General features: G+C 42.8%; 1 protein-coding gene across 13 annotated transcripts in view; it reads right to left on the reverse strand.

Moving 5' to 3' along the window:
• LOC119905352 (abl interactor 2-like) overlaps positions 1–13,584 on the reverse strand; it is a 45,263-nt gene that overhangs the window by 17,415 nt on the left and 14,264 nt on the right. For 8 of the 13 annotated variants that reach the window (XM_038722398.1, XM_038722302.1, XM_038722294.1 and 5 more), the window contains 2 exons: positions 13,090–13,196; positions 1,796–1,942 (listed from right to left, as the gene is read on the reverse strand). In XM_038722398.1, the coding sequence (XP_038578326.1) occupies positions 1,796–1,942; positions 13,090–13,196 (254 nt within the window). The remainder of the gene's footprint in view (positions 1–1,795; positions 1,943–13,089; positions 13,197–13,584) is intronic. The other 5 variants (XM_038722358.1, XM_038722350.1, XM_038722379.1 and 2 more) reach the window with 1 other exon arrangement.

Genomic DNA, 13,584 nt, shown 5'->3' on the forward strand with positions numbered 1-13,584 from the left:
TTTTGTTCAAAATGTCTCCAACGAAATCTTCACGTAGCCCTTTTTGATCAAATAGGGCCAAGAACTCTAGAGCCTCAGGAACTAAACTCAGGAACTAAAGAGCACTCCTATTTGGGTTTTCACTGCATCTTATTCTGAAAAATTACAACATTTGAAAAGCACAAGCTAACAATGAGACATACAGACGTGGAAAAGTAGAATGAAACAGCAAGTCATGCTTTCTAAATCACTTATTCACTCATATTTTCAGCAAATTTGCACACTATGTATCAATCTCTAAGCGTACTAGGTACGAGGTGGGGTTAAGCACAAAACGAAACCATTCATACGAAATGGCAACTGATCATGTGAGAAGGCAAAAGTGTTTATAATGGGGATATCGGTGTATTCAGAAACTCTTTCTTAGCAGGCGTTGATAGTTTTGCACTAATTTTTTTACACTAAAAAGTACCAGAAATAGTTGTGTGAGGAATTAGAATAAAATATAAAAACAGGCTAAGAGAGAAGTTCGAACCCTGCTAACTTTCACAATCAATTGTGAAGTGGAAGCTCATCGGATTGTCGGTTTCAGAATGATACAAAAATCGTGGGACATAGTCCCACCAATTTGGGGAGTGAGGGGGTCCATGCGTGGTTTGAATAGCCAATAAGCATTTCGGTTGGACCATCCTGACGCCAGACACAGGCAAGGATCTTGAGTTCCTGAAATGGTTCCTGGGACCTCTGAAAAAGATTGGATTACTACACAGATCATTTACTTCAAAAGCAGAAATGTGAAGTTTTACACCACATCAGTGGATCTCTCTTTTAAGCGGTGTTCAGCATGTTTTAGTCTTACGGTTTCCTGGCTTCTCAATAACTGAAATTAACAATGTGGCACCCTCAAGAGCATTCATGTGTTAGTGTGAGCTGTTATGCCTTTGAAATGACTATGTTACAGTGATAAAAAAACAAAAAAAAAACAAACCGGAAGCCTGCACCAAGGACACATGACATAGGTGACACAGTAGCGACACAAGACAAAGACAAAGATATGACACACTGGAAAAGCAGGAAGCATCAGAATACATGGGGCAGACTGATTGCACGAAAGGCTGACAGATGAACATAATGAGCGGTGCATGGAGTGGTGCAGATAAAGACTCGTGCTGAGAGGAGAGTCGGGGTAAGTTTTCTCGTCTATTTCTGGACCAGAAATATTAAAAACATTTGGCCAACAGATGGGGCGCAGTGACGAAACGTTCCATGTCGTTCTTCGCCCCAAACCCATGCTCTTACTTCTCTCACGGCAGACAGGGGAATCTATGAATATCTCTGTTTTTGGGATGAAAGAGTGTCGTCTTGGGAGATGAGCTGACATTGGGTTGACAGGACTGTGGGGGCGACGCTGCCTATTGAATGACTTTTACCATAGGAACCTGCGTCTAGCCATGCTAAATAGAGCTCTGAATCTCAACCTCATCCTCATTTCCTTGTCCTTATCTGAGCAGCGAGCAGAGCACACAGGTGAGGGGTTTTCAGATAAATCAAGCTGGGAATTCCCTGGGAGCTGTTGCACAAAAAGGTTAATGTTGGTCAAACTTGTGAGTTCAGGTGGAATTTAAAAAATAAGGAGGGAACAAAAGGGATTACACTTTGAGGAGTAATTTCCGAGAAGAAGAGGAGAGGCATGTTCACAGGAGCTGGCTCGCACTGTAAGTGTAAGAGAGGAGAAGAAGAAAGGGGGAGGAGGTAGAGGAAAAGGGGTGTGTTTAAGAAGTGAAGAGAGGCATGCTGGGAATGGGGAACGGGGTACCTGTACGTGCGGTTCCTCTGATTAACGGATGCAGTGCGTGCAGGGCTCTGCTGGGGATGCGCCATGTTGCGCGTCGGGCTTGAGACGTAGTCATTAGGGACAACGGGTGGACGCACCGGCTCAAGAGTCCTATAGGGGGAGTGGCGCCTGCGAGAGGGTCAGGAGGACAAGAGTTGTTGGGGGGGGGGCATCCACAGAGAAGTGTAAGGGAGGGGGGAGGAGAAGAGCAAGAAACAAACAAGTGCAAACTTAAAATAAATGGGGTATGACAGGAGGTGAACATCGGGCTGGCTGGGGAGATTCACCACGTGCTGTCGGGCCGAACCTTCCACAAACTCTATACTGCATGCTTCATCCAAATGTCTATTATTTAATATACTTTAAGAGCCAGTAAGTTAGATATTTAGAACCTTGACACCACAGCCTGACAGATACTGGGGGGGGGGTTTGTGTTAAAGCAATCTGATTACAATGTTGTGATATCATTACTTTTATTTGTTTATTAAAGAATTGTGATCAACATACATACTGAGTGGGACATTTTACAGCTGAAAAATAAAACTACTCAGTCTGTTCCGCAACAGTGATTTCTGCTTTCGAAACACTTGCATCACTGTGCAATGACCTTTTTAAAATCCTCAACTTTATTACATTTAGAAAAAGTATGCTTCCCTGCAACACAAACTACTTTTGGGTGAAACTTTAGAAATGATTAAAATGTTTCTCCTTATATCTGGTCAACGTGAACCAGAGCTGTCTGCAGGATACTTACGCTTCCATACCAACTGTCAAGCACATTTTATGTCCATTTATGCAAGACCACATTGAAGGGATTAACCTGGCTTCCTGAAGGTCAAAAAATATATTTACAGATATGAAAGAAACTGTCTTACACCTCACTTATTTTACTTCAAGATTATATACTGAAAACCATCTTAGGGGAAAAGCTTTACGTCGCTCCTTGATATATTTACATTTTGGTAGATGTAGACCATCTCTGAAAAAGAGACAATCTGGTCTTGAAAGGTTGTACTTTTCCTAAAGAAGACATTTTAAAATGGAGCTGATAATATTATTCTGAGTCAATTGCTGAACAGAAATCACAGTTTATTGGAAAGTCCCTGTTGGTTTGGATAAAATTCTTATCTGTCAGCCAAAGTGTCCTTGAGCAAGACTGTGAACCTCTGCCTGCACATTCTGAGCTAGAAACCTGCAAATTCATTAAATAAAAACAGAGGGTTTTTTAAACCCGACAGCAGTACTATGCAGAGGATGTCCTCACCTTTCAAACTAGGGAAAAGAAAAACATAACTGAGATTTATTGATCTGGGCCTGCAAGTATGTACTGGCATGTAAAATTTCCCAGCAGACACAGCAGGATGACCCATCTCTGAGCACTGTTGCTATGGCAAAACGTTGCTATGTGGAATATGGGGCAGCCAGGAGTGGGCGGGCTGGGTCACAAACACACAACTGAAAGTAAATTTGAAAAACAAACAAAGAGGAAGTTGAATAAAAGAGAAGTGATAAATTAAAAAACCACAAGTAAGATGTCTGTGCGTATCCACAGGATGCGGCAGAAGGCGCATCATGGAGTGTTGGAGCTGTGGTTGATTGGCATGCGTCTTGAAGGGACAGAGACACAAACACACACCCAAACACACACCTCTGAAGGTCAATATGAAGGGGTGGACACAATCACTCACAAACTTAGACACAGACAGAGGGGGCTGACAGATACACACATTTTCACACTCAGAAACACAAACAGCACTCAATGCCCAGGAAGGTCCCACGGGTGACAAGAACACAACATAAGTGCAGAGAGTCCCTGTGGAATAAGAGATACCTTCACCAATCAGACACGCAGAACAGAAACCAGCAAAAACAACTCTATCTTTGGGATCAAGAGCACTTAGAGGCAAAATATGAGAACAAAATGACTGTTTTCCCCTTTTAGCTCTACTTTATCAACACAGAGTGACTGGTGAGAAATGACCACACAACTTCAGAAAAATGCTGGCAATTAGGGCCCGAGCACGACCGTGCGAGGTCCCTATTGAATTTGCTCAGATTGTATTTTTAGGGCCCGAGCACGACCGTGCGGGGTCCCTATTGAATTTGCTCAGATTATATATTTAGGGCCCAAGCACGACCGTGCGAGGTCCCTATTGAATTTGCTCAGATTATATATTTAGGGACCAAGCACGACCGTGCGAGGTCCCTATTGAATTTGCTAAGATTATTAGGGCCCGAGCACGACCGTGCAAGGTCCCTATTGAATTTGCTCGGATTATATATATTTAGGGCCCGAGCACGACCGTGTGAGGTCCCTATTGAATTTGCTCGGATTATTAGGGCCCGAGCACGACCGTGTGAGGTCCCTATTGAATTTGCTCGGATTATATATATATATATATATATATTTTTTTTTTTCTTTTTTCAACCTACATGTACGAAATTTTCTGGGGACATGTATCATATCAAGACGCACAAAAAAGCCTCAAGAACCCATAGCCTAAAGTCAACAGGAAGTCGGCCATTTTGAATTTTACGGCCATTTTTGGATGATTTACACACTTCGTACTTTAACGAACTCCTCCTAGGGATTTAGTCGGATCGACGTCAAATTTCTGCTGTGCCTTCTAAAGGCATTGACGATGAAAAGTTGTGCTATTTGCGAGTTTTCGTCAATGGGCGTGTCCGTGGCGTCGATGATTCGCTATGAAACAGGAAGTTGTCGTAACTTCAGTGTACATGCTCACATCTGCACCAAACTGTACATGTAGGATGAGAGTCCCGCCCTGAACACATGTACATGCCGACATTCACCCACAGTCATAGCGCCACCTGCTGGCAACAGGAAGTGACTTTTAACGAAGCAGCCCCCGCCGCACGTTTCACCTACGTGCACGAATTTTCTGTGGTACGTGTATCTTGTCCAGACGCTCAAAAAAGTCTCTTGGAGCCATAGCCTAAACCCAACAGGAAGTCGGCCATTTTGAATTTTACGTCAAATTTTGGATGATTTACACACTTCGTACTTTAACGAACTCCTCCTAGTGATTTAGTCCGACCGACTTCAAATTTCTGCTGTGCCTTCTAAAGGCATTGAAGATGAAAAGTTGTGCTATTTGCGAGTTTTCGTCAATGGGTGTGTCCGTGGCGTGGCGTCAAAGATCAAGTCTTCGCCATGACACAGGAAGTTGTCGTAACTTCAGTGTACATGCTCACATCTGCACCAAACTGTACATGTAGGATGAGAGTCCCGCCCTGAACACATGTACATGCTGACATTCACCCACAGTCATAGCGCCACCTGCTGGCAACAGGAAGTGACTTTTAACGAAGCAGCCCCCGCCGCACGTTTCACCTACGTGCACGAATTTTCTGTGGTACGTGTATCTTGTCCAGACGCACAAAAAAGTCTCTTGGAGCGATGCCCTGAAATCCAACAGGAAGTCGGCCATTTTGAATTTTACGTCAAATTTTGGATGATTTACACACTTCGTACTTTAACAAACTCCTCCTAGGAATTTAGTCCGACCAACTTAAAATTTGTGCTGTGCCTTCTAAAGGCATTGAAGATGAAAAGTTGTGCTATTTGCGAGTTTTCGTCAATGGGTGTGTCCGTGGCGTGGCGTCAGAGATCAAGTCTTCGCCATGACACAGGAAGTTGTTGTAACTTACGTGTACATGCTCACATCTGAACCAAACTTTACGTGCTTGATAACTCAAGGGGTCATCTTCTCTGCTATTGGTGGACCAGTCAGACAGGAGAGCTCCTACTCTGCCTGCAGACATCAACGATCTTGCCCCTCACACAGTCAGATGGCTTCCTTCAGTGCGCTGAGGTGTTTAACAACTCTGAAGACAATACTACCAGCAATGTCTTCCTTCTCTTTTCACGTAGACGCTCCGACAGACAGTGCTTTCAGTTTGCTGCATGCATGGACACAGAACTGCGGTATAGAGAAAAGCACACGGTCAGCTGGCTGCAGCTAAATCTGGAGTGCACTCGTATTCAATTCTGTATGGTAAATTCAGTTTTAACGGAGCAGAGCGAGCTGACAGGCAGAGTTAGAGACTTTTTCTGTCCGTTTCTCTCTTTACAAAGACGCATGTTGCAGTCAGAGTCTTCTCTGAGATGCGAGCACGATATACAACACAATTTATCAAATTACACATCGGATATACAGTATGAAAATAAGATTGATTGGATTATACTCACAGGAAGTATAAAACCTGTTACATGCGTCTATTAAAAGTAAAGTAACACAAAAATGTCAGGGAAATTACTTTACTTAGATTTCAGGACTGCAGTTGTACATTTGAAATACCTTCCTACCTTTCTGATAGGAAGCCTTCTTGAGGTGGTATAAAACATTTCTTCTTATATTCTGATTTGAGTTGTGGACAACTATGACCACATGAATTAAAAAAACATTTCACTGCCCAAGTCAGCTATAACACAAGTCTTGTTCATCAGACTACATGCTGTACAGTATTTGTGGACAGATTTTGTCCCAGGATTTATTATGCATTTCTTCTTCTTCTTCGTTGCATGATTTAGAATAATAAGGTGAGAAATGGGTCTATTCTGAGTTCATCCTGCACTGCAGCAGCTAATAAAGTCCATTTAATCCCAAAAACGCTTTTCTTTTAGGCAGGCTGGAGCAGAAAACAACTCACCTTTCTCAAGTTGTACAGTAATGTCACATGTGTATGAAGGTGGATCAAACAAGCTAATCTTAAATGTCAAAGTAGAGAGGAGCCTAGTAGGCCTATTTATTTTCATTCATTACACAATATGAATAAGCTATGCAGACAGTTGTAAAGAAAGAACATCTTTTCTTCTGTTCTCTACTTGTTATAGTTACACAGTATTAGGGGTGTGGGCTGTATTAAAAGTATCCACTGTTCTCCCATGCTCTAACACACAGTAACGATGAAATGTGTGCTGTTCTCACATTCTTCCTCTGTATGTACACATAAACAACAAGGCAGGGAAATATAAAAGGAATTTATTTTATTGTTTGGGTACATTATTGTTCAGTGTACATGCTCACATCTGAAACAAACTTTACGTGCTTGATAACTCTCCCACCCCGCAGACATCTACACGCCAATACCGATTTATATTCATAGCGGCAGGGTGCTATGTAGCTCCACATAGGGGCCACAGGAAGTGACATATAGCACCTTCATGCGGCGTCGGAACCGCGTAGCAAATTCACAGCCGCACCGGCAGAGCTCCAGAATATGCGACTCGGCCGGCTCACACCCGGACGCGCTACAAGTGCGAGGGCCCGCCCAATGCTGCTTGCAGCTTTAATTCATCTCCATAATTACTGGAGTTAATTAAGAGGTGGTACTCTGATTAGAGCCTTAACAATACAATATTATTGAGGCCTTGACCTGATAAAAATATATCAACTGATATTTTATGTTAGAGCAAATTTGAATGCCTGTATCTTCTTTTAAAATCGTAACAGCAAATACACTGCTCATAAAAATAAAGGGAACACTAAAATAACACATCCTAGATCTGAATGAATGAAATAATCTCATTAAATACTCCTTTATTTACATAGTTGAATGTGCTGACAACAAAATCACAAATATTATCAATGGAAATCAAATCTATCAACCCATGGAGGTCTGGATTTGGAGTCACACTCAAAATCAAAGTGGAAAACCACACTACAGGCCGATCCAACTTTGATGTAATGTCCTTAAAACAAGTCAAAATGAGGCTCAATAGTGTGTGTGGCCTCCACGTGCCTGTATGACCTCCCTACAACGCCTGGGCATGCTCCTGATGAGGTGGTGGATGGTCTCCTGGGGGATCTCTTCCCAGACCTGGACTAAAGCATCCGCCAACTCCTGGACAGTCTGAGGTGCAACGTGGCGTTGGTGGATGGAGCGAGACATGATGTCCCAGATGTGCTCAATTGGATTCAGGTCTGGGGAACGGGCGGGCCAGTCCATAGCATCAATGTCTTCCTCTTGCAGGAACTGCTGACACACTCCAGCCACATGAGGTCTAGCATTGTCTTGCATTAGGAAGAACCCAGGGCCAACCGCACCAGCATATGGTCTCACAAGGGGTCTGAGGATCTCATCTCGTCAGGCTAGCTCTGGCGAGCACATGGAGGACTGTGCGGCCCCCCAAACAAATGCCACCCCCAGACCATTACTGACCCACCGCCAAACCGGTCATGCTGGAGGATGTTGCAGGCAGCAGAACGTTCTCCACGGCGTCTCCAGACTCACGTCTGTCACGTCTGTCACATGTACTCAGTGTGAACCTGCTTTCATCTGTGAAGAGCACAGGGCGCCAGTGGCGAATTTGCCAATCTTGGTGTTCTCTGGCAAATGCCAAACGCCCTGCACGGTGTTGGGCTGTGAGCACAACCCCCATCTGTGGACGTCGGGCCCTCATACCACCCTCATGGAGTCGGTTTCTGACCGTTTGAGCAGACACATGCACATTTGTGGCCTGCTGGAGGTCATTTTGCAGGGCTCTGGCAGTGCTCCTCCTGCTCCTCCTTGCACAAAGGCGGCGGTAGCGGTCCTGCTGCTGGGTTGTTGCCCTCCTACGGCCTCCTCCACGTCTCCTGATGTACTGGCCTGTCTCCTGGTAGCGCCTCCATGCTCTGGACACTACGCTGACAGACACAGCAAACCTTCTTGCCACAGCTCGCATTGATGTGCCATCCTGGATGAGCTGCACTACCTGAGCCACTTGTGTGGGTTGTAGACTCCGTCTCATGCTACCACTAGAGTGAAAGCACCGCCAGCATTCAAAAGTGACCAAAACATCAGCCAGGAAGCATAGGAACTGAGAAGTGGTCTGTGGTCACCACCTGCAGAACCACTCCTTTATTGGGGGTGTCTTGCTAATTGCCGATAATTTCCACCTGTTGTCTATTCCATTTGCACAACAGCATGTGAAATTGATTGTCAATCACTGTTGCTTCCTAAGGGGACAGTTTGATTTCACAGGAGTATGACTGACTTGGAGTTACATTGTGTTGTTTAAGTGTTCCCTTTATTTTTTTGAGCAGTGTATATCAATCCATTTTAAACCATACACTTGAGTGAGAATGATTACCAATATAAACATTAAACACCACAAATAGTGTGCGAGACTTCGATTAAGAAAAAAAAGAAATTCAGCCTGTTAGGGGCTGCAATGATCAGTTTATTAATTGATTAGTCGGCTAAAATTATTTATCGTCAACCATTTTGATTGAATGACTTTAAACTGTCATTTGTCAAACAAATGTCAAATATTCACTGGTATTAACTTCTCAAATCTGAAGATTTCCTATTTTCTGACATTTTTACCGCCACAATGACCAATAAATGAATCGAAAAACAATCAGCAAAGAATAAATCTGAAATAATGTTTGTGAAAGTAATGGTCATGTATCCATTTATACTTAATTGGTATTCTGGTTTTCTGTCTATGCAGATCGAAGCTACAGGAAAAGGTTTTCCAACAATTAGGCTTTTAAAATCAGCAGAGTGAAATCCAACCAAAAACATCATCATTTCAGCACTACAGTTTTGTTTTTTTTAATTGGGTGAACATGTACAATCAAACAATATATCTACGACAACCACTCTGATGTAACAGTCAGCCTCTAATACCCATTGAATGCTCGTAAAGTGAAGAAGTGCAAAATGACGTCAAAACTCATCCAGCTGACAGCTGCTGGTAATTTCCCCACTCTGAATAGTGCTGCCATCCAGAACAGTTGAGTTTCTGACAGTGACCTTTGGGATAACGTTCCTACTGTGCCCTGGCATTAGACAAATGCCAATAAAAGGTTGAAGACAGATGTAGTGAACAACGGTGTGGATTTGTGCATTTTACATGGAATAAATTTGGAGCTACTCTAAATTCCTTTCTCCTCCCCAAAGAAGAAGGGGAGGGGTCAAAGTTACTTTCTCTAAGTGCTATCCCGACCATAAAACTGGCACCTTTTGATTCCGAAGCTGATAACGCGGGGCCTGACTGTTAAACTGACAAAGAGACACGCACCAGCCATTGGCATCTTCCTGAACAGCCTATCAAAACTGGCCCCCCACACACGTTTCCGTGGCAACTGACCTTATTCTTTCTTTTATTACCACATCAAAGGGATACTCCTTGTCTCACCTAAGTGTGACATTGTCCAGGACAGCTGAACTTTCAATGTAAAAGGACTGCAGTCTCCAAAGACTCAGAGCATTTAATTAAATCTTTAGTTACCTGATTACGTTTGCCTCTATTTGAGTAGTTATGTTAACTGTTGTTGCTATCTGTTGTTGATATTAGTGCTGAGAAGAAGTTACTTGTGCAGCGTTTTTATTTTCAGCAAGACACTCCTTCATCTAATGTAATCCAAGCTTTCCTCATGTAACCTGAGCTCCCCCAAGTGGACGAAATAAGTTCTACATGCCCTCGTCGGAAATGCCGTTAAATGTATAAATATCCTGACCAATAATGTGACAATTGTTTCCTGTTACCAAATGCTTAGAACAGTACAACCGTTTGACCATTGAGGTTCGATTGTGGAAAATGTTTGATTATAATACGTGCAAATAGATTTCTTTTCTTTTAGACATTAAGTTTAGAAAGGCAGTCCCTTGGGAAACCTGAGACACCCCCTGAGGAACCACGCCCCAGACAACAAAAGAGCGACACGCGACCTCGCTTCGCGCTCTTCTCTTCGCTGTTGGCTCTTCCACCCTGCTCGGCCCTATGGATGCTTCGGCACGCGCAGCGTGCCTCGCCAGGCAACGCCCAGACTCGGCCAGCGAAACAAACAGGCCCTTTGTTCGCCTGAAGCTACACACCTGAAGTGCCGCGACATCGATCTGCCTTCAGTTTGTTTTATTTTCTTTATTTCTTTTGTTTGTTAAAGTTATCAGTCCGTTAAGTTACACTGGACTAATTCAGGAACGACCAAGTTCCATTTTAAGCCTTTTTCGTCGAGCCAACTTCACCGAGGTCAGACCAAGCCATGTGGTCTCGCCAGCTACAACGAAGGAAACCTGAAAACAGCCGAATTGCCAGACGGAGGAGGCGTTTTCAATCAGACACGGAGAACCCTGGAGAATCCCTAGCAGAAAGCCAGGATCGGCAGCTAGCGTGGGACCCGTGCAACAGGCCAAAAGCAGGCTGTCGACAAGCAGTAAGACTCAACACACGTTCTGTGATCAGATGTCCATTTAACTCCTAAACTATAGCATTAGTTTACTTTCATTAGCTCTTCTATGCCGTATGAGTCAAATGCTTCCCACAACCGAACCTCCAGGCTCATTATTCAGCAAATGTTTATGTTCCCTGTATCCAACCATCTTTTTATCACCTTAGTTAGAGAATAAATTCACTGTAATATAATCAAGAGCTGTGTGTGTTGCCTATTTATAGTTCCTGCCAAGAGAATTGACCCTTTAGATATGAGACTGACTGACTGATTTAAGATAATTGAGCGATTATTAACTAACTGATCACTAGTAATAATTGTATAATTATTCAAAACTACCTAGAGGTCCGGAGACTCTAGGATTATAACAACTCCGGTGGTGCCCTTAACGAGGACATTTTGATTTTATGAATAAAAATTCATAATTGGGTATCAATTCTTATAAATTTATTAAAATGCATAACTAATAAATTTAGGTCTACTACACAGAGATCTGAGAGTTCATCACCTGCACAACAGTCTGCTAAAACCCTGTCTCTGTCGCAACAGAAGGGGCTTTCCAGAACCTATTACATGCCTTCTTTTTATGTGCTCAAACTGCTAGCTAAAATTTGACAGTTTCATGTTTCAAGCAGCCTTTATTTCTGTAAAATGTCAGTGTTTTTAGCCTGTGGTTAGTATTGTCTGCAGGACTTGTCAGTGTGCATTTGTGTTGGTTTCCTTACAGTCCAAAGACACGCAAGTCAGGTGAGCAGACCACAAATGTAAATGTGTTTATAGCTGCGTTCACTAACATCTGTTCCTTTCAATTCAAGAATACAAGGGATTTATTGCCATATACATTCAAATGCCTCCAGTGCACTTCCATGAAATGGAATTTGTCACACATAAACAAATGTTCAGAATCGCTGTGTCCATAAAGGTACAAACCTAGTTCAACCTTTGTGGCCTGCTGTGTAATACAACTCGTGCTTCATATAAAATCAAAAAAGGAAGACACCCAGGAAGGATCACATTTTTCTGAACTGAAACTGAATAGCGATTGCGCAACTTCATAGTAAGAGTGCATATAAAATCACAGACATCAGCTCAATATGACCACTGGATGTTTAAATATTTAGCTGCACAAAATGGGTTTCTAGCAACAGTGAAAACTACCAGGTCCTAAAACGAGAATCGAATGTCTGGTCAGACTCAATTGGGGCTGTGGCTCAGGAGGACAATCTTGTGTAGTCAATGTCTGATCAGAAAGTGAATGATCAAGTCAAAATAACTTTTTTAATGCTTGTATGATTGTTGTTTGCAATACAACTATGGCTTCTTTTATTAATAAAAAAAAAAAAGAGTTTGACATGTATAACATGCAAGGTATTGTAAAAAAAAGTATTGCTTTGGTATGGATACCAATACTCCTGTGTCTTATAGTGTTTGTATCGAGAACATTTAAAGAACACCCAATCCTTTTGTCGTAGAGAGACAATCACTTTTCTCTCAGTGTCTTGTAAACCCTAATTTTAAGAAGCAAACACTGATGTTACTTATTCCAGGCCGTCCACCCAGATGAGGAGCGAGCATATGGATGATGAGTGAATGAAGTTTCTCAGTTTTAAAAGTTGTCAAGTCTTGCAGCTTCTGAAGGTAGATCAGATATGCCTGAAGTCCTGGATCTTTCAAAGGTGTGTTGAAATGTGCAATATGTATGCGTGCAAGAAATTATATAGAAATTTCAGAATGCAGTTTGGTGAGAAAGTCTCTCCTGCATAAGGAGAAAAGGGAATACATTAGATTGAGGGGCTTCTTAAAATGGGATACTCCCAACCATGTCTCATCAGCCCAGATGAAAAACCAACACAAAGTATACCACTGTGACAAGAACAAGCACTGAAATGCTTTTTAAACCACCCCAAGGACACTAATTAAACAAGGAGGCAAAGGGGTGATGATGAAACTGAGGAGCAACCAGGCCCATCTGATGGGCATGAGGTTACTTTCTCAAAGCCACAAAAACCCAGCTACCCTGAGCCTGTGACGGACACAACGCTGCACTTCTTACATCTGAACACGCGGCAAGGTTTCAACGTCGTTACATACCCAAGGGTCCCTTTCCCTGACATGGGCGGGCTGGGGGGCTTCTGTGTGGGGGGGTTGGTGCGAGGGAGTCCACTTCCTCCTCCGGCTTTCATGTTCTGAGCGCTGGCCTACATGAGGAGAACATGGGTGTAGAAATCTGTTGGTTAACCAAAGGACTTCAGAAACAGAACAATTACAACAAAGAAATGAAAACCTTCAAAACAAAAGCCTGCCTTTAAAGGAACTGTTTTTGACATTTTGAGAATTATATTTATTCGCTTTCTGGTCGAGTTAGAGGAGAGGATTGACTGGAAACAGCTAGCCTGGCTCTGTCAAAAGGTAACAAACCCCACCTATTATGCTCACTAATTGACACGTTACATATGGTTTGTTTAATCCCCAAAATAACAAAACAAGGTTAAAAGTAGTGGTCAGCCGATGTGTTTTTTAATGGGCGATGCATATGGAAGATTTTATTGGACTTTAATATTTGTAACTCACAGAAAACAATCCACA

The sequence above is a fragment of the Micropterus salmoides genome, unplaced genomic scaffold (genome assembly GCF_014851395.1).
Source record: "Micropterus salmoides isolate LMB-PRFRI ecotype aquatic unplaced genomic scaffold, ASM1485139v1 Ms_hic_scaffold_1, whole genome shotgun sequence".
Taxonomy (NCBI): Eukaryota; Metazoa; Chordata; class Actinopteri; order Centrarchiformes; family Centrarchidae; genus Micropterus; species Micropterus salmoides.